Source organism: Emydura macquarii, unplaced genomic scaffold, assembly GCF_026122565.2.
Source record: "Emydura macquarii macquarii isolate MOO-44397 ecotype Brisbane River unplaced genomic scaffold, CSIRO-AGI_Emac_v2 contig_2846, whole genome shotgun sequence".
Lineage (NCBI taxonomy): Eukaryota > Metazoa > Chordata > Testudines > Chelidae > Emydura > Emydura macquarii.
This window is the reverse complement of record NW_027132983.1, coordinates 3,621,957-3,641,923: the sequence shown is the minus strand read 5'-3', so window position 1 is coordinate 3,641,923 and position 19,967 is coordinate 3,621,957. Positions and strand designations below refer to the sequence as shown.

The 19,967-nt window shown below is 41.9% G+C and overlaps 1 protein-coding gene across 2 annotated transcripts in view; it reads right to left on the bottom strand.

The window, feature by feature from the left end:
• Positions 1–19,967, bottom strand: part of IPPK (inositol-pentakisphosphate 2-kinase) — an 81,233-nt gene that overhangs the window by 47,273 nt on the left and 13,993 nt on the right. For both annotated transcript variants that reach the window (XM_067568159.1, XM_067568160.1), the window contains exon 2: positions 12,074–12,121. In XM_067568159.1, coding sequence (XP_067424260.1) covers positions 12,074–12,121 — 48 coding nt within the window. The remainder of the gene's footprint in view (positions 1–12,073; positions 12,122–19,967) is intronic.

Here is a 19,967-nt window from a genome sequence, read left to right as displayed (position 1 = left end):
AGAGGTCTTTTCAGGAATTGCCCCACCTTTGGAAGATGCGAGCTGCTACCTCCGGATGGAGGGATCACTCGTGGTGAGAACAGAAGGACCTGCTGAGATGGTCTGCCAAAAAATTGTTGATCCCTGGGAGGTGAACTGCTATTGGGTGAATATTGTGGCTGATGCAGAAGTCCCAGAAATGCATGGCCTACATGCATAGGGCAGGGGATCTGGCCCCCCTTTGCCTGTTGATATAATATATGGAGGTCATATTGTCCGTGAGAATCTGTACCACCCTGTTGGCAAGATGTGATATAAAGACTGCACAGGCTAGATGAATCGCCCTGAGCTCTTTGATATTGATATGTAACCCCAGTTCCTCTGAGGCCCACCTGCCCTGGGTCTTGAGGGAACCAATGTGAGCTCCCCATCCCAGATCCAAGGCATCAGAGACCAGAGTCGCCGATGGCTGAGGCGCTTCGTAGGGCGTTCCCGAGACAACGTGACCCGGACTCGACCACCACACCAGGGAGGTAAGTATTTTTGGAGGAACCACAAGTATCCTGTCCAGGTGGTGCCTGACCGGAGAATAAGCTGATACCAATCACATGTGGAAGGGTCTGAGGTACAGCCTGGCCTGGGGGGACCACGTACAGGCTGCCGTGTGCCCAGGAGGCTGAGGCACACCCTCACCGTTGTGAGGGGACGAACCGAAATGCGGGTAATAATCTGTCATTGCTCGGAATCTTTCCTCTGGGAGAAATGCCCTGGTCCTGGATGAGTCCAGCACTGGTCCTATAAATTCTATTCTTTGCACAGGGATTAATACTGTTCATTTATTACGAGGCCCAGTGGCTGACAAACACTTTGGATGAGTGAAATGCTGGCCTGGACCTGGGACCTTGACCTGGTGAGCCAATTGTCCAGGTGGGGAACACCTGCAGTCCTCTCCTCCTGAGGTAGGCTGTTACCACCGACATACACTTGGTGAAAACTCTTGGCACAACTGAAAGGCCAAAAGGGAGGACAGCAAACTGGTAGTGGTGGTCTCCTACCATAAATCTCATGAACCTCCTGTGACCAGGGAAGACTGCAATGTGGGAGAAGGGGTCCTTTAAATAGACAGTGGCATACCAGTCACCTGGATCCAGAGAGGGAATGATAGTAGCTAGGGAAACCATGAGAAATTTTAGTTTTCTGAGGTACTTATTCAGGTGCCTTAAGTCCAGAATAGGCCTCAGCCCTCCCTTTGCCTTCGAGATCAAGTAGTAACATGAGTAAAACCCTCAAGCCCGCAGTTCTCTGGGAACCTCATCCACCACACCCACTTGCAGAAGTTTTCGCACCTCCTATTTGAGGAATTGCTCATGAGAGGGGTCCCTGAAGAGGGATTGGGGGGGAGGGAAAGACAGAACAAGGAGCAACGGTCTCAAGTTGCAGGGCGGGAGGTCTAGGTTGGACATTAGGAAAAAGTTTTTTACTAGGAGGGTGGTGAAGCATTGGAATGGGTTACCTAGGGAGGTGGTGGAATCTCCATCCTTAGAGGTTTTTAAGCTGAGGCTTGACAAAGCCCTGGTTGGGATGATATAGCTGAGGTTAGTCCTGCTTTGAGCAGGGGGTTGGACTAGATGACCTCCTGAGGTCCCTTCCAACTCTAATATTCTATGATTCTATGATTCTATGAAAGTGGGAGTGAGGCAAACTGGAGGGCATAACCAATAGCCACCATGCTGAGCACCCATCTGTCTGATGTTATGGCAGCCCACGTTGAGATGAAACAGGCAAGATGAGAAAATAAAAGGGTGCTTGGATCCATGAAAAGAACTGATAGGTCGCTCCCGGACGCACCTTTCAAAAAGGCCTGCTTTCCACCCCAGTTATGGTGGCTAGAGCCTAGACGAGGGCCAGCAGATGACAAACAGCCCTGGTGTCTCTTGTAAGCCTGGTTGTTCCTCTTATAGGAGTCTCTGCAGGGGTGGTGCCCAGAATGCTGTTCATGCTGGGGCTTAAAATGCCTCCTAGAGAAAGAAGGCGTATAGAGGCCGAGTCACCGTAAAGTAGCCTTGGAGTCCTTCATGCCATGCAGTTGGGCATCTGTCTGCTCAGCAAAGAGGGCCGCGCCATCAAAGGGAAGGTCGTGAATAGATTGCTGGACCTCTGACGGGAGACCTGAGGACTGCAGCCATGATGCCTATCTCATCAATATAATGGAGGCCATGGTCCTGGCTACAGAGTCTGCCATGTCATTAGCCGTTTGTAGGGATGCCCTGGCCACTGATCTCCCCTCTTTTACGATGGCCTCAAACTCCTGTTTGGAGGAGGGGGACAACGAGTCTGTAAACTTGTCCAGCAACTGCCAGATATTAAAATGGTATCTACCTAGCAGCACTTGTTGGTTCGCAGCTGCAGGCTGGCCATAGAATAAATTTTTTGACTAAACAAGTCCAGCCTCTGTGTCCCCTTATGTTTAGAGGTTGAGCTGACTTCCTCCTGCCTGTCCATTTCGTTGGCAGCTGTGACAACCAGAGATCCCAGTGCAGGGTAGTATAAAGATATTCAAACCCCTTCGCTGGCACATGCTATTTTCTTTCTGCCCTCTTAGATGTGGGGATGATATGCCAGCCACCGCTGCTCACAGCTGCCTGCAGGTTCCAGATACCAGGTGAGGAATAAAAATACGCCCACACCAGTTAGGTTCACTTATCTTTAATTACAGCTTATGCTCCAAACAGCAGCGGGAGACTCTAAAGCGCTCTGCGAAGTGTGCTGCAGGGGAATTGTACCACGCAATCCAAGTGGATTCATGGCCGAGTCTCGTTGCGCATTTTGCATTTCAAGCTTTTATACAGCATTCTCCAGGGAACAGCAAGCATTGGCTAATTTACAGCACCTGACCTCGCTTCCTAACTTCCCTCCCTTTTTGGCACAGAAAGCAAGCTACACAGCAGGCTGCAAAACCAACTCTGCACCTTGCTTTCCGAGCTAGGCAGCGCTCCTTATCAAACCGGTTCTGACTAGATCCGTCAAAGCCCCTATCTCTGTCCAACGCGTCACAAATATCTTCCGCGGCCTACAGGGGGCAGGGAGGCCAGGGTTTGCCATAGGGCCCTGGCTAGTTTAACAACCCCTCATGGACTCGTAGGGCCACTCTACTAGGAGATACTAAGGCCAAAATTCCAAACGGCTCGTCAGCCGGCTCATCCAGTTCCTCAATCTTGAGGCCCAGGTTGGAAGCAACCCTTTCAATAAGACCTGGTGCACTTTAAAATCATCCAACGGCACCGCCGAAGAGGTTCCCACGACCACCTCATCGGGTGACAATGAGGAAGAGGCCAACACCTGCACTGGGGAAGGAGCCTCTGTTCTGGGAAGGGTGGAACCCACAGGGCCCGAGACGCGCGAACCTTCATGGTCCAAATCCGTGTCCAAGTGCAGTGCTGCACTCTGAGGGATGGAAGACTGCAGCACCAAGGTTCCTCTCGTGAAACCGGTTTGCAGGATCCCAGTGGGAAACCCCCACCAGTACAGCCATGGTCCAGGCCATTGGCCTTGTGGCCATGCCGCCATTGGTGGTATTGTGGGGAAACTGGGCACTGGAGCCGGGGGTTGCCTGGTCTGAACAACCCCACTGCTATCTAAGGATGAGGTGCTGATATCCGACAGACATGGCGGTGCCGTCCCTGAATACCTTGCAGTGCCATGCAAGACACTTTGTTGAGGTGCCTGCACCAATGAGCGGCACGAGGCACCAAATGCTGGATATGCCAGGATTTGTCCTTGAGCTTCCTGTATGGGTAGGCGAACAGTGTTGCAGTGCCGGGGAAACGCACCATGAGCAAAATGGATAAAAATCAATGACTTTTTTTTTTTTTTTAAATCAAACAAATCGGATTTTAATTTAAATCAGATTTTTTATTTTCTTTTTAAAATCAACAAAATATTAAATTTCTCTCTCATTTAAAAACAGTTACAATTAAATCTCATCACAAACAGCTAAACCTACAATTATAGTCTCATAAAAAAGAATTAATGGCGCTAGTCTGTCCAGCCTAACTACCAGCTCTTGTTTCTTGAAAGTTCTGGACTTTCAGTTTCTGTTTCTCAGCAGATTAAAGTCACATGTGCAAAGGAAGACACAAGCTGGATAGGATTGTTGTTGTTCTGTGCTTATGTGGTGGTGGAGGTGGGCCAAGCAAGGCAGAGGAGTTAGTTAAGACTGTCTTAAAGACAGAGACACAAAGGACGGAGGCAGAGTTGAAAGGAACAGTGGAGTGGACTGGAAAGAAAAAGGGAAGACATTCAGTACACACACAGCTTCCTATATTCCCCCACACTTTTGCCACAGAAAAACGGTCAGGGTCTCTCTTACGCCCAGAAGCTATATCTGGGAATATTTTGAAGAAATTCCTTCCCTGGGTAAAAATGGAAAATGTGTCAAGTGTAAGCAGTGCAAGATGCAGGACCTAGTTGCAAGAGTGAAACATCATAATGAAAACTGATTATTGGGAGAAAATGATGTGGATGAAGATATGTCTGAAGAACAATGTGGATCAACTGGTTAGTAACTTAAATAATTCACTTTGCAATGTATCATTCTTCAAGATTCTCTCTGTGCCTTTTACTATACATGCGATTTAACAAATAAATTCCCAAGCTATTTGCTACGTTGGATGTTGCTAGAAAAAAAAGTTTATCTTAGCTAATCCTTATGGCTTGCTTAATTAGTCAACTAGGTTTAGAATCTATCAATCACACAAGTATATGGTACAGAAAGCTGCAGTAAGAGAAATCTAGAGGTGCCAGTTGCCACTGGGTGTCATTTTCTTATTTTATATTAAATAAATACATGCCTCTTATTTTGTAACTTCATGGCCACAGACCATAATGGCGATGCCTTAAATCTATTCCTTATTTTACTTCAGCATAACTCAGCTTTCCCAAGGGAACTCCATCCTATACTTGTTTTCTCAAAAAACAGAAGTGCCAGTGAGTTCTATGGGGCTTATTCCAAAATTAAGTGCACTCTAAGTGCAGTCAATCTTAGCTCTTTTTGGTAATTTGGAAACGGATCTGCATCCTTGCTGAAAAAAATGTAAATGATTAACTGAATAACAGAGTGAGAAGAACAACTATTCAAAATCATTTTTGAATTTTGTTTCAGGATTCCATTTAAGCATAAGAGACTTTGACTTGTCTATCTGCAACAACTTCAGAGTCATCCGTTGGTACTTTAGCAGCAGTGCTGCAACTAAACATATTTCAGACAACAAGGTATCAGCAGCAAGCAAAATATTTCAATCACCCAGTAAAAACCACCACCTTGGATGGGTTTGTAGTAAGGACCAGCAAACACCAACATGACACCATAAATGAAAAAATTGCTGGGTTCATTTATACCACAAATCCTCCTTTTCGCATTCACAATAAACACTTCGTTAACATGGTTGAGTCCTTATGACCAGACTACTCTCCACCTGGTAGAGCAGACATCGGTGGACGGTTTTGCTAGATACGGTGTATGAGGAGGAACTTGAACAGTGTGCAAGAAATACTGAGGGGAAATTTTGCCAGTTTAAGCCTTGATGGGTGGAGCAATGTACACCACGATCCAGTAATATCTGCCTGTGCAACCACAGAAGATGGGGTTGCATATCTTTCAGAAACAATAGGTACATCGGGAAATGCCCACTCAACAGAATATTTAAAAGAGGTCGCAGTGAAAGCTATAATAAACTGTGAACAAAAACTCAACTGTCTCGTGCACAGTTTTGTCACAGACAGTGCTGCAAACGTGGCAAAGATGAGAAGATACTTAGAAGAAGAAATGGAAGGATGCTCCGTAATAAAATATGGTTGCAATGCCCATTTAATGCATCTTTTAGCCAAAGACTTAAGTACGTCTTCTCCAGGAATAAAAGAAAATGTTACTGAAGTCGCAAAATACTTCCCTAACAACCATTTTGCTTCAACTTCACTGAAGAGAACAGGAGGATCCAAACTAATTCTCCCTCAAGATGATCGATGGAATTCTGTGGTTGATTGTTTTGAAAAATGTATTAAGAACTGGCCTATTCTCATAAAACTTTGTGAAGAAAATCATGATAAAATAGATGGAAGTATCTCATCCAAAGTATCTCACATTGGATTAAAGAGGAATGTAGATGATATGCTCAGGATACTGAAGCCTATATCCAGAGCCTTAAGCAAACTTCAAAGAAATTGTTGCTGCCTTGCTGATGCTGTTGAAATTTGGAAGACTCTTCAAGAGACATTGAAGAAAGAAATACCTTACCAGAAAGTTAAACTGCAGGCAATAAAGAAGCAAATGGATCAAGCACTAACTCCACCTCATTTTCTTGTAAACATTCTAGACCCCAGATATAAAGATAGATGCCTAACTTCTGAAGACGGTGATGCTGCCATGGCATGGACATCTCAAAATCACTCCTTGGTTATGCCAGTCATAATAAATTTCAGGGCTCGAGAGGAACCATTTAAACAATACATGTTTGTTCAAATATCATCAGTAAAGTTACTCCCCTGATGTGGTGGAAATAATTAGCTTCCTCTGTAGGCACAGAGAGGATATTTTCACTCTAAGTTAAGAAATCAACTGGGAGATGAAAAAGGAAAACTCGTACTTCTGTTTCAGTCTCTGAATAAAAATGACAGTGGGAGTAGGTAAGATGAGAGCTAGTTGTAGATGTTTTAAGGACAGCATACATTTAGTGTTGTGATGACTTGTTTGTTAGAGTTAATAAAATTTGAAAATTAAAAAAAAAAAAAGGTTAAGGACAACCATCATCTGGCAACTCAGGAGACTGCTGAAATTGCAAATATGAAACATTTATGTAACTTTTACGATTTAGTTTAATGATATTAAGTGCTATTGTGTTTATGTGTGTGATTTAGTTCTTACCATTCCTAATGTACTGCTGCTGTTTCTGCAGCTTGACACAGGTAATGAGTATTATGTACTATTTCCTAAGTTAATAAAAATCAAGTTATCTAAAAAATTGCAGAAATTGCACCTCCTAGATGTTGTAAAATGCTGTATTGAGTTGTAAATTGATATGTTTTAGTGATCAGATTTGCACCATTATTTAAGAAATATGTGAAGTATCAGTGGGAAACGATTTAAATCAGTATTTTCTCTTGGTGATTTAAATCATGATTTTAAATCAATCCATCCTGGCCATGAGTCTGGCGATTTGTGCCACTCTGCTCCATGGTAGTGCTCTGCTCGGTGCTGGTCCTCCAGAGAACAGCAGCAGGAGCCTGATCTGGCAGTGTCCTGACCCAGAGAGCATGGCCTCAACTCCAGGGACCACCTGCACACCGGTGAATGGTGCTTTGATGATGGGGATTGTCGAGCAGATCTGTCCCTCGATAAGCTGCCACAAGACGCTGATGCTACCTGGAGTCGGTGGAGGGCCCGGTGCTGGGGTCAACGCTCGCTGAGGTAAGGGACCCTTCTGAGGTGGGGAGGGTTGGCGGCCCGACACAGGTCTCACCACATCCCCCTTAGCCTTCTCCACAGGAGAGCATCCCCGTCCCGAGCGAATCTTCTTGGACCTCTTCTTCGGAACCAGGGAGGGCGATTGGTGCTGGACAGATGAAGCGGGCACTGGAAGGGCATTGTGCGCCAAGGCCGTCGTGCTCAGTGCCAAGGCCAATCTGCCAGGCTCCAAGGCTGGTCTAAGGTCTGACTCCATCAGGATGGCCCAGAGATGGATATCTCCATCTTTCTTGGTCCGTGGGCGAAAACTTTTACAGATTTATCACCTGTCACTGATGTGGGCTTCCTCCAGACACTTAAGACAACTTTGATGAGGGTCGCTCCTCAGCATAGGCTTCTTACACGAAACACAGGGTTTAAACCCTGGGGAACGGGGCATGCCCCGATCCTGGGATTCTAACTAACAAACTGGAACTAAACTATTAACTATATACACTATAACAATGAATAAACCACTGTGTCTTAGAAAGAGAACTTGTGAAGGCAAGAGATATTCCAGCACCGTCACTGGCGGCAAGAAGGAACTGAGAAGGAGGGGGAACCAGTGGCGCCTACATGCAGGCGGATGTGCGCGCCACTGCAGGGAGTGCTAGAGCCAGCTTGTACGGGTACCACTAAGGGAAAAAGTTTTCTGGCACCAGTGCATGTGGCGAACACACATACCTAAACTGGGAATGAACATGAGCAAGCACTCGAAGAAGAAGTACTTGTCTTAAACACTATGGGAAACAAAAAAGAAGAGGACTGTCAATAGGTAGCTCTGTTGAGACTACAAGACCTGATGTTTTCCTCTGAATAATGCAGAGAGCATATAACCACAACTTAATGGCTGAAAAGTATATCAAGGTCACCCAAACTATCAAGCTTATATTTCTCAAATGAGTGGGGAAGGAATAAAATAGCCACTTTAAATCAGGGAAGTGGAATAAATTTTACCTTTTAAAGTACTCTGTACCTGAAGTCAGACAAAAAAACTGCGAACAAATTGATAACCAAGTGGAATTTAGTGAAGGATACTTGGATGAAAAACAGAGCAGCAGAATCAGTTTAACTTTTGATGGCTTAGATCAGTGGTTCCCAACCTTTTTGGCTCAAGGGCAACAGATATCATTTTTACAACCCTGAAGGACCACCAGGCTCCTCCAGCAGGCCTTTCTCCTTTCATGCCCCCCGTCCCCCCACTGCAACCAGACAGAAGGAATCCTCACTGATCTCCCATCCCCCTGGCTGCAGCAGGGAAACTGCACATGTTCTGATGCGCTCCACCTGGGTCCCTAGGCAGTGGCTCCCTTCTGCAGCTATGGGGATGGGAGATCAGAACACCGTTTCCTCAAAACTCGTCCCCAAGCACCTCTTCTTTACCTACACTACATTGATGATATTTTCATCATCTGGACCCATGGGAAAGAGTCCCTCGAAGAATTCCACAGGGATTTCAATAATTTCCACCCCACCATCAACCTCAGCCTGGACCAGGCCACACAAGAAATCCACTTCCTGGACACTACAATACAAAGAAAGAATGGTCACATTAACACCACCCTATACCGAAAACCAACTGACCGCAATACATATCTTCATGCCTCCAGCTTCCACCCTGAACACATTACACAATCCATTGTCTACGGCCAAGCCCTAAGATAGAACCGGATTTGCTCCAATCCTTCAGACAGAAACAAACACCTACAGGACCTCCATAAAACAGTCTTAAAACTACAATACCCACCTGGAGAGGTGAAGAAACAAATTGACAGAGCCAGACGGGTACCCAGAAGTCACCTACTACAGGACAGACCCAACAAAGAAAACAACAGAACTCCACTGGCCATCACCTACAGCTCCCAACTAAAATCTCTACAACACATCATTAAGGATCTACAACCTATCCTAGCAGATGATCCCTCACTCGCTCAAGCTGTGGGAGGAAGACCTATCCTTGCTTACGGACAGCACCCCCAACCTGAAGCAAATACTCACCGGCAACCATACACCATAACAAGAACACTAACCCAGGAACCTATCCCTCCAACAAACCCCGTTGCCAGCTCTGCCCACACATCGACTCTAGGGACACCATCACAGGTCTTAATCACATCAGCCACACCATAAGGAGCTCATTCACCTGCACATCTATTAATGTCATATATGCCATCGTGTGCCATCAATGCCCCTCTGCCATGTACATTGGCCAAACCGGACTGTCACTACGCAAAAGAATAAATGGACACAAATCAGACATAAAAAACGGCAACATCCATAAACCAGTCCGAGAGCACTTCAGTCTCCCAGGACACTCTGCAGTTGACTTGAAAGTTACCATACTTCTACAAAAAACTTCAAAAACAGACTTCAAAGAGAAACTGCAGAGCTGGAACTTACATACAAACTTGACACTGTCAAACTGGGTCTGAATAGGGACTTGGAATGGCTCTCTCATTACAAGAAGTAAGTGTCACTGTTCACACATTCTCATCTTCTAATCAATGGTTGTGAATAGGCCTCATCTACTCTAACTGAATGGACTCTTTTTTACACCTACCCCCCATTGTTGTTTCTTACCCTTGGATGTATATATATACACACCTCCTATCTGATTTCTATTTCATTCATCTGAGGAAGTGGGTTGCAGCCCATGAAAGCTTACGCCTGCAGAAATCTGTTAGTCTTTAAAGTGCTACAGGACTCTCGTTTTTGCTGTATACAGACTAACATGGCTACCCGTCTGGAGCAGAACTACAGGCACTGGATTAAAGTCACACCTGCTGCGATAAGCACAATGAATGGCAAAGAAATTGCAGCTTAAATCCCCAGTCTGGAGGGAGAGGGACACGAGTTCCTGCCTTTAAAGAGATGAGAGTTAGAGGCCTGAGAACTGCTTAAGGGTACCCTCAAGAAGTCCAAGAAGAGGTCAGAGGTACAGTTACTCCAGAACTGTGACAAGGAGATCCACTGTCTAAAGAATACATCTAGGATTTGGAGTTTTTTTTAATCAATTAATTTAAATAAGATCTTTGTTGCTTACAGGTTAATCTATTTCTACAGCTTATTCTTTAACTCAACTTATGTGTCAGCAATTTGGGAGTCAGCTCCATAGCAACTAAGGTCCTATATACAACTATTTCTGAGTCTGTAGCCAACTGGCAAAGTGGTTGGCTCTAAACATAGTTGATGTTCACACAACAGTATCCCCTGATGCACAGATTTTTCTCGAAATGCACTGATTCTAACACAAGCACTGTTATAGATGCTGGTGCAATAATACAGTTGACACATTGTTTTGTTGTGAAAAGAAGTTGCTGTGTAGAAACAGCTCAACTGCGTTTGCTGGAACCAGGACAGATGAATAACAAAATTATAGTACCTGTCATGCAAACAGGGCTTAGTGTGACATATGAAACCCAAGATTAAAGTTTCAAGTGAGGAGTGAACCGCAAGAGTGGCTGAACTATGTAATAAAGACTCTGATTTTATGCATTAAAAGCAAGGTGAAGAAAACAGACATATGAACAGCACTGTCTACAAAGGAAGTTTTTTGAGAATTTTTTTCATAAGGTACCAGCAGGACTTTAGTGATAACAGGAAAAAAACTCAAGGCCTAACACATGATCTAGTGTAATCTTGTGAGGGGCATTCACTTTGCAGAATCAAAATATTTCTAACCTTGAGAACAAAGTATCTGTGACATTTGAGCAATAGCCTCCAGTGACTCAAGAAACATTAATAGGAGAAGAGTTCTGAAGTAACTAATAGGATTAGAACTGCTGATTAAGAAAAGCAATTACAGTTACTTTATGCTGTGGTAGTATCCAGAGACCATAATCACTTTGGTATCCCAATGTGTAAGAGACTGTATATAAACACATAAAAGGACTCAGTCTTTGCCCTGAAAAGCTTATACTCCATCTACTTATTAGTTCCCTTAAGTGAGAGTAGACTTGGTGCTTGTCTACAGGAACACTTAATTCATGGCAAGCTGGGGTATAAATGTGCCCCACACTAGCCTGCTGCACAGTATCTGTGCAGACCTTGCTGCCACGCACCAAAAATCCCGTACTGAGCATTTATCTACCTTATTTCAAAGGGTGGTAGACCAAAGCCCACTACAGAAGTTTTAGTGTGCAGCAATAGGGTCCATATATACACTTAGTGAATGGCAATTAAGCGTTCCTGTAGACAAGCCCTAAAATAACAAGCGCTTGCAGATACTGTAAAGCACATCTGATTAATATTTGGCCTTATAACTGATGTAATGAGTTACCACTAAATTGCTGAATTCTAGGCAAGGCAAGAAGCTATAACTGAACTGAACTGATGAAAAGCAACACCCAACTTTCTAAAGTATCTTATACTGAATAAACCCTCAACAGTTCTTTGTCAGAGTCTCTACTACTGAATCTGCACTGCCAAGAGTAGCATCAAATTGACAAATCAGCACAATGCTTTCCCTAAGGGGCTCCCCAAAACTTTATTGCATAAGCCCTAGAACAGACATCCCATTAATATGGGATAGAAATGGAGAGTTTCTTAACACAATGGGAGAAGGGTATCAAGTCAGAAGAGTGTGTTGTATCTTACCTTATTGCGGTTTGGGGAAAACTTCAGAAAACGCAACACCACACAGCGCTAAAGAAAGGAGAGAGTAGGGTGGAGAAAAAAATTGTTACGTTAGCACTAAAAAAACAGTATATTAGTTTAGACAGTTTAATGGTTTTTCAGAAATTAAACAATTTAAACATTAAAAGAAGGCAAGGTAAGGAGTCTTGTGGTTAAGGCACTTAAGCAAGATTCAGGCTCTTTGGGGTCCTCCCACATTAACAGACTTCCTGTGTGATCCTGAACACATCACTCACTCTGCGCTTCCACTCCCCATCTGTAATTTAAGGATAAATACTTCCATGCCTCACAGGAGCGATGATAAATTTCTCAGATATTATGGCATTGACCATCACAGAAAAAAAGCCAACAAAATTAAACTGAAAATATTTTCCCTGTGAATTTTGGCTCCAAATGACTTATGGTCCTGCTAGAGACCTCGCTGTTTGAAAAAGCAACACATGATTTTAAGGTATTCAGAAGATTTCTTTTCACAACACTCAACAAAAGCTGCAATGTTGAAATTCCACCTGGTAATAACACTACATTTATGAAAAGTGAGCAGGTATAAAGAAAAGCCACAGCTTTACAACTAAAAAGTCATATATGACATAGAGGGCAAATACTTTAGATTCCCAATATGCCCCCTCCCCTCTGAAACCACATACAAGTCAAGATTTTTAAAACATAAAGTGAAGTTAGCATAATATCAGTTAATTTTTTTCAGTTCTATACAGAAAACCAACACAAGCTCATTCACAAGTTAATCATAGACAAACTGTATATGAAAGTAATAACATATCTATCCCATATGAGCACTTTCATTTTTAAGAGTTCTAGATGAAACAAACAACTGTTGGCTTAATTTAGATTTAGTGAGAAACTGAGTTATTAGACCTTTAATCAGCTATTTACAAAACACCACTTTCTTTGGAGATGGGAATTCACCTGAGGAATCCTTGCACTCACAAGAACTGACTGAAATAATCATTCTTTATGCAGTGGAAATATTCAATTATTTTTTTAAACAAACCAACGGACTATTTCTTATATTACAATAGCACCTAAAGAACTGAATAAAGTTGAGCCTCATTATGCTAGGCACTGTACACACATGGAAAAAAGTTCTGCCCCAAAGAGCTTACAGTTTAAGTACCCAATCTGCAAACACTTCGCTCCATTTACTTTATTTATGTGTTAAGTCCAAGAATGGCAGACTTCAAAGTGACTAGAGCATTCTAGAAGACAGCCTTTATTACACTAAACTGTAGGGGACATAGCAGGGAAAAAATGAAGCACTTGTTTCCTCTGGTAAACACTTAGCCACCTAACTTTTCTAAAAGTTCCTACAGTCTTATATGACACACAAAAAGGAACGTGTAATTTGCTTCCACTGATTAAAACGTGTGTTAAAAGCAGTAAAGATTCCCTTGACACAAACTGGGGAAGACACTGTTGATTTAGCATCTTTCTGTTATGCTGTTAACTGAGTATGTGGAGAAAGTCTCTAGCTATGCTGCAAAATAATTCTGTTTATTGAACTTGTATGTGCCAGCTGCCATGGCAATTGCAAGGTGACACCATGGCAAGACAGCACTGAATTTGGGCACTAAAAGCTTTAGCTGCATATTGCTGAATGAGGAAGAGCAATAATTATTTTAATGAGTAGTGTGAAAGGAAGAGCACCAGGAGGGAGGCAAGACAGCTGGGAATGATAAAGCCAAAACCCTAACAAGTGAGGTCTGGATACCAAGTTTACAGTTAAATCAAAAACAGTCCTCTCTCATTGACTGACAGTTTTGTTCCAGAAGAAAGCTGGGATTAATGTAAGGAAGCAATGTATTTATCTAGAGAAAAAAGCCCCCTAAAAGAGAGAATATATATCGCATCTCTTAACACATTTTTTAAATCTGCAATCCCAAATCCTATGAAAGCTTCCTGAAGAGATGAATATGGTACCATACTAATAAATCTAAGGTGTAAAATCACAATCCTTCTGAATTCCAATATAATTGACCCTGCAAGGCTTCAGATGCTTTGAATTGAAAATTACACTGTAAAAAGAAAATGTTCTAGATTAATGTGTTTTTAATACTAGATTTATCTGGATTTGACTACTGTACAGACAAAATTGCTAGGTGCATTTGCTCATTTCTGTAGTTCTACTACTTTTCCTCCTTGATAAAGTAAATATTGGGTTTGAGCTCAACACTAACCAACTTGCTTATTTTAAAGTATTACAAGAGTACTTTCCAAATACAGTTTTTCAACTGAAATAAGTATTTTCCTCCACGTTTTTAAACATTCAGATAAGCAACATGCTGACCATTTCCCCGCAGCAACTTTAATTAAAATCTTACATACTTCTAAGGCATCCATCTCAGGTAAACAGATAAGTTAAAAAGGGCTGAACACTCAATAACAGATTTGGGAAATTATCCTATTTTTTAAAAAAACAAATAATTCCTTTTAGCAAGTTTGAAGAAAGAAAATGCAACATCCCTTTAATGTAACTGAGTTCTGACAGATGGAAATCTGAGGTCACTATACTTACATTGCAACATGTACTCAACTGTTCAAAACTCAGATTTTGCAACTTCCATTCTTACAAAGAACAGAAATGCAGTTCTGGTAAAGTGGCATACTTTAAAACAAATAAGCCCTTAAAATTAAATTTCCAATTTCGTTTTGATAAACCATTATCTCATGATAAAAAACCACAAAGTTTCTTGTATTCCTTCTATGCAGTCTCAACAATGAGACAGATTATCAAAGTGAAGGTTCAGACTATGGTAAGTATTCATTAACTCACTATCAAATTACTTTCCTCGTAACACCTACCTTAACATGGCATTTATATTCCAATTATTTGATCCAATTTGTTCCCTCCTGTAATTTACTTAATATATTTCATTAAGAAGGCAACTTTCAAGAGGCAATACACAGATGCAAATATGTTTACAGCAAAGGAAAAATATGCTGGTTTTCAAAGGATTAGATATAGAGCGCAAAAGAAAACTTGTGCTGATTAGGTCTATGAACAATGTCACTTATTTGATTAAACCTGTGATGTCATGATGAGACACTATCGGTATGTTGCACTCATTCTTTTAATTGATGTTCAACCGGGAAGATACTGAAAATGAAATCACGATGATAGTGTACTTACCTGGATACAAAAGAACTAGTCTTAAACTATGTAGCAAATAGATTTTGAAAATGGGAGTGACTCTTCAAGATTCCAAGAACAAAATTAACAAAACTAATCTTTCCTAAAACCTCTTCTCTGCATTCATCTTACAAAGAAAATGGTACTAAAAAGTAACACGCCTCCATGCATGCACATAAGAGAAAGTAATCTTTTATCAAAGGACCAAGGACTCAGATTATTAAAATGTCCAGATCAGACAGACAGACAGAAAAATGTGGGTCAGGAAATAAAGTGGATCAGAATAAAATAAATGCAATGGGAAAGGTAAATGCAGTGTGCTATATATTAAAAAGTCTTGGGTCTCCCCTTGAAACAGCAGGATGTAGCACAACAGTGAGAGGAGGACATTTTGGGCTTCTTGACACACAAAAGTTGTACAGCATTAGTTATACCTATACAGATGTACTTACTGTGATACAACTGCACTAGTGTAGATACAGTTATATCGGTATAATGGTGGTTTACATCAGCACAGCTATTTCCATGTGGAAAGGGGAATAAGCTATATAGGTAAAGGCACCTTTATACCAATATATGGACCGATGTGTCTGTCCATACTAGGTGCTGTACTGGTACATCTTTCAGTTTTTGGTGCTAAGGTCAGGGATACTAAGGGAGATAAGTGGCAACTGGATCTTGGGAATGCCATAGCCAGGAATAAAAAGTAACTAAGGAAATGAACATAGTTTTGTTTTTTTTTTTAAATAGGTCATAAAAAGAACAGATATAGGTATGGATGTTTTTGGTTTTTTTAATTAGAAATAGGCAAACTACATGTACTTGTTGTGCCTAGTCTTAAAACTGCTAAAACTTCAGGGTGGGAACTGCGTCTTCCTTCAGCCCAATCCATCCTATCACATGAAAAAAACCACAGGAGAAGTCTAGAAAGAAAGAAATCTCCTTAAGAATTGCCTCATAAAGACTCCCCAATAACGTCCTGTTGTAGGGATGAATGGAAAGGACTATGAGGCCCACTACCAAGCCTGGCTCATCCCTGGAGATTTGCATGGAGATTCTATACCTTTGCTCTAGCTCTCTGTTGCAACCCTGCCACCAGGTTGCACGGCTCCACTAGAGACAGGCTACCAACATCTGCCCTCATCAGTCACAGAAAGCAGAAGGAGGGGGTGGAGACCCTGTGGAAGACAGTCCCAAATTTTTAAAAACAAAAATCCACACATATACACAATTTCCACAAGACCAGGAGGATGGGGACAAACTGTATCCCAACCTATGTGCGCGCACACAGCCCACACCCTCCATTCACACAGACTATATGGAGAGATGCCTGCAGGAATTTTTTTTTTTATTTTATTTTATTTCAAGGGGAGAGGAGCATGAAACAGGGATGATGCTAAAGAGGTGGCTAAGCCCCTTTTCAATCTATATACAAGGAGTCTCCTTCATGCATGGAACAGCCAGTGAGGTGAGAGAGAGTGTGCTCAATTTTGCCTTGTGTGTATGTGCAGTATGTAGCACAATGAGGCCTCAAACCTAATTAGGCCTTCTGTGCTGTACTATAAGAGAAATAAAAAATACCTGCTCTTTCAGACAGACAATCTAAAATTATTTGTCTCTGGAGTGTGCTCTTATAGTAAAGAATAGCTTTGCCTTTCACTTGCACTAGTGTATGATGAAAGGAAATACTTCTCAGGAAATACTAATAGTTTACGTAGTACCATATAAAATGTTACAAAAGAATCTATGCAGTGAAAGTGAGTGATGGACTGACAAAGAGGAGGCAAGACATACCAAAAGTGATTTTAAAGGGTTGTTTGTTTAGGCCAGGTCTACATTACAGACTTAGGTCAACATAAGACAGCTTAAAGTGTCTACACTACAGGGTTGCTCCCCCCAATGTAAGTCCCCCCTACACCAACCTAATAACTCCATAGGAGGTGTAATGCGTATGTCAATGTAGTTAGGGTGATGCAGTGTGTGTAAAACTCTTGTTAATGAGGAAACCATCATCAAATGGCCATTTTTAGTAGTGTGCCACAGGAATCAGTACTAGGCCTGACACCATGCAATATTTTTAAACAATGATCTGAAGTAAGCAGACTAGGGGGTTGCATACTTTTTGGTTACTTAAGCCAAAATCACTGCACATACCAGATACATCTTTCCATCTCCCCATAGAAGCTTCCTGTGTGCCATCCTCCCATTCCCCTCTTTATTCAGGAACTCCCTAGAACCACCCCTTAACCCTTCTTTCATGTGAGGGCTTCTGTGTGACCCTCCTCACTGCCTCCTTCCCACTAGGGAAATGGCTCTGTCTCCCTTGACCACCTGCTCCATAACATTATCACAAATTCTTCCCCATGCAGGGTGGATTGATTTAAATCAAGTTTCTCACTGATACTTCCTCACATATTTCTTAAATAATGGTGCAAATCTGATCACTAAAACATGTTAATTTACAACTCAATACAGCATTTTACATCAAGAAGGGTATACTTTGTGTAATTTTTTTTAGATAACTTGATTTTTATTAATTTAAGAAATAGTACATAAAGCACATTACCTGTGTCAAGCTGCAGATGCAGCAGCACATTAGGAATGGTAAGAAATAACTAAGACACTCACACTCATATTTTATTAAATTAAATTTTAAAAGTTACATAAATGTTTCACATTTGCAATTGCAGCAGTCTCCTGAGTTTCCAGATGATGGCTGTCCTTACACTTTTTTTTTTAAATTTTCAAATTTTATTAACTCTAACAGACAAGCCATCACAACATTAAATGTACGCTGTCCTTAAAACTTCTACATCTAGCTCTCATTTTCCCCACTCCCCACATCGGGGAGTAACTTTGTTCAAAACATCATCAGTAAACATGTATTGTTTAAATGGTTCCTCTCGAGCCCTGAAATTTATTATGACTGGCATAACTGAGGAGTGATTTTGAGATGCACAGGCCATGGCAGCATCACCGTCTTCAGAAGTTAGGCATCTATCTTTATATCTGGGGTCTAGAATGTTCACAAGAAAATGAGGTGGAGTTAGTGCTTGATCCATTCGCTTCATTATTGCCTGCAGTTTAACTTTCTGGTAAGGTATTTCTTTCTTCAATGTCTCTTGAAGAGTCTTCCAAATTTCAACAGCATCAGCAAGGCAGCAACAATTTCTTTGAAGTTTGCTTAAGGCTATGGATATAGGTTTCAATATCCTGAGCATATCATCTACATTCCTCTTTAATCCTATAATACTTCAATTAGTTTATCATGGTTTTCGTCACAAAGTTTTATGAGAATAGGCCAGTTCTTAATACATTTTTCAAACAATCAACCACAGAATTCCATCGATCATCTTGAGGGAGAATTAGTTTGGATCCTCCTGTTCTCTTCAGTGAAGTTGAAGCAAAATGGTTGTTAGGGAAGTATTTTGTGACTTCAGTAACATTTTCTTTTATTCCTGGAGAAGACGTACTTAAGAAGGACAAAAGGGATTTGAGAATGATGTTTATAGATATCGAAAAGGACTATGACCCAGTGCCAAGAGAGGAAGTGTGGAGATGTGCAAGAAAGCGAGGGGTTCCTGAGAAGTACATCAGATTGATCCAAGATATCTACTCTGAAACCAAGACTTCGGTAAGATGCTCAGCAGGAAGAGGGAAGAACTTTGAGGTAAAAGTGGGACTGCACCAAGGATCTGCCTTGAGTCCATTCCTATTTCTGATAGTAATGGATGTGGTTACCGAGGGTGTGAGAAAGGATTTCCCATGGACTATGCTTTTTGCTGATGACATTGTGCTGTGTGGAGGTTCAGAAGAAAACATGGAGGAAAACCTATAATGCTGGAGAAAAGTACTAGAGGACAGAGGAATGAGGATCAGAAGAACAAAGACCCAATTGCTGAACTGTAAATTTAGTGGAACTCATAGGGAATGGGAGGCACCAGTGAAAATTGAAGGAGGAGAAATCAAACAGGTAGAAAGCTTCAAGTACCTTGGATCTGTGGTACAAGAGGATGGTGGTATGGGTGCAGAAATAAAGCAAAGAGTACAATCAGCATGGAACAACTGGAAAAAATGTAGAGGTGTGCTTTGCGATAGGAAAATACCAGTTAAACTGAAAGGGAAGATATACAAAACTGTTGTGCGACCAGCACTAACATATGGTGCAGAAACGTGGGCGACAACATTAAAAGAGGAGGCTAGGCCGAATGTGAATGAAATGAGGATGCTGCAATGGATTTGTGGTGTAACAAGGAAGGATAAGATAAGGAACGAGCACATTCAAGGGACTCTGAAAGTGACAGAGGTAGCAACAAAGTTGAAGGAGAAGAGATTGAGATGGTATGGACATGTAATGCGAAGAGGCAAGGACCATGTGAGGAGAAGAGTGTTGGAAATGGAGCCCCCAGGACCACGGAAGAGAGGAAGGCCAAAGACCCGTTGGAAGGATGTGCTGAAGAGAGACATGGAAAGTGTTGGACTTAAGATAGAAGATAAACAAGATCGTATCGGATGGAAAAGGACCATAATGAACATTTTTGGCGACCCTGCTTAGTGCGGGAAAAGTTGTAAGATGATGACGACAACAACATACTTAAGTCTTTGGCTAAAAGATGCATTAAATGGGCACTGCAACCATATTTTATTACGGAGCATCCTTCCATTTCTTCTTCTAAGTATCTTCTCATCTTTGCCACGTTTGCAGCA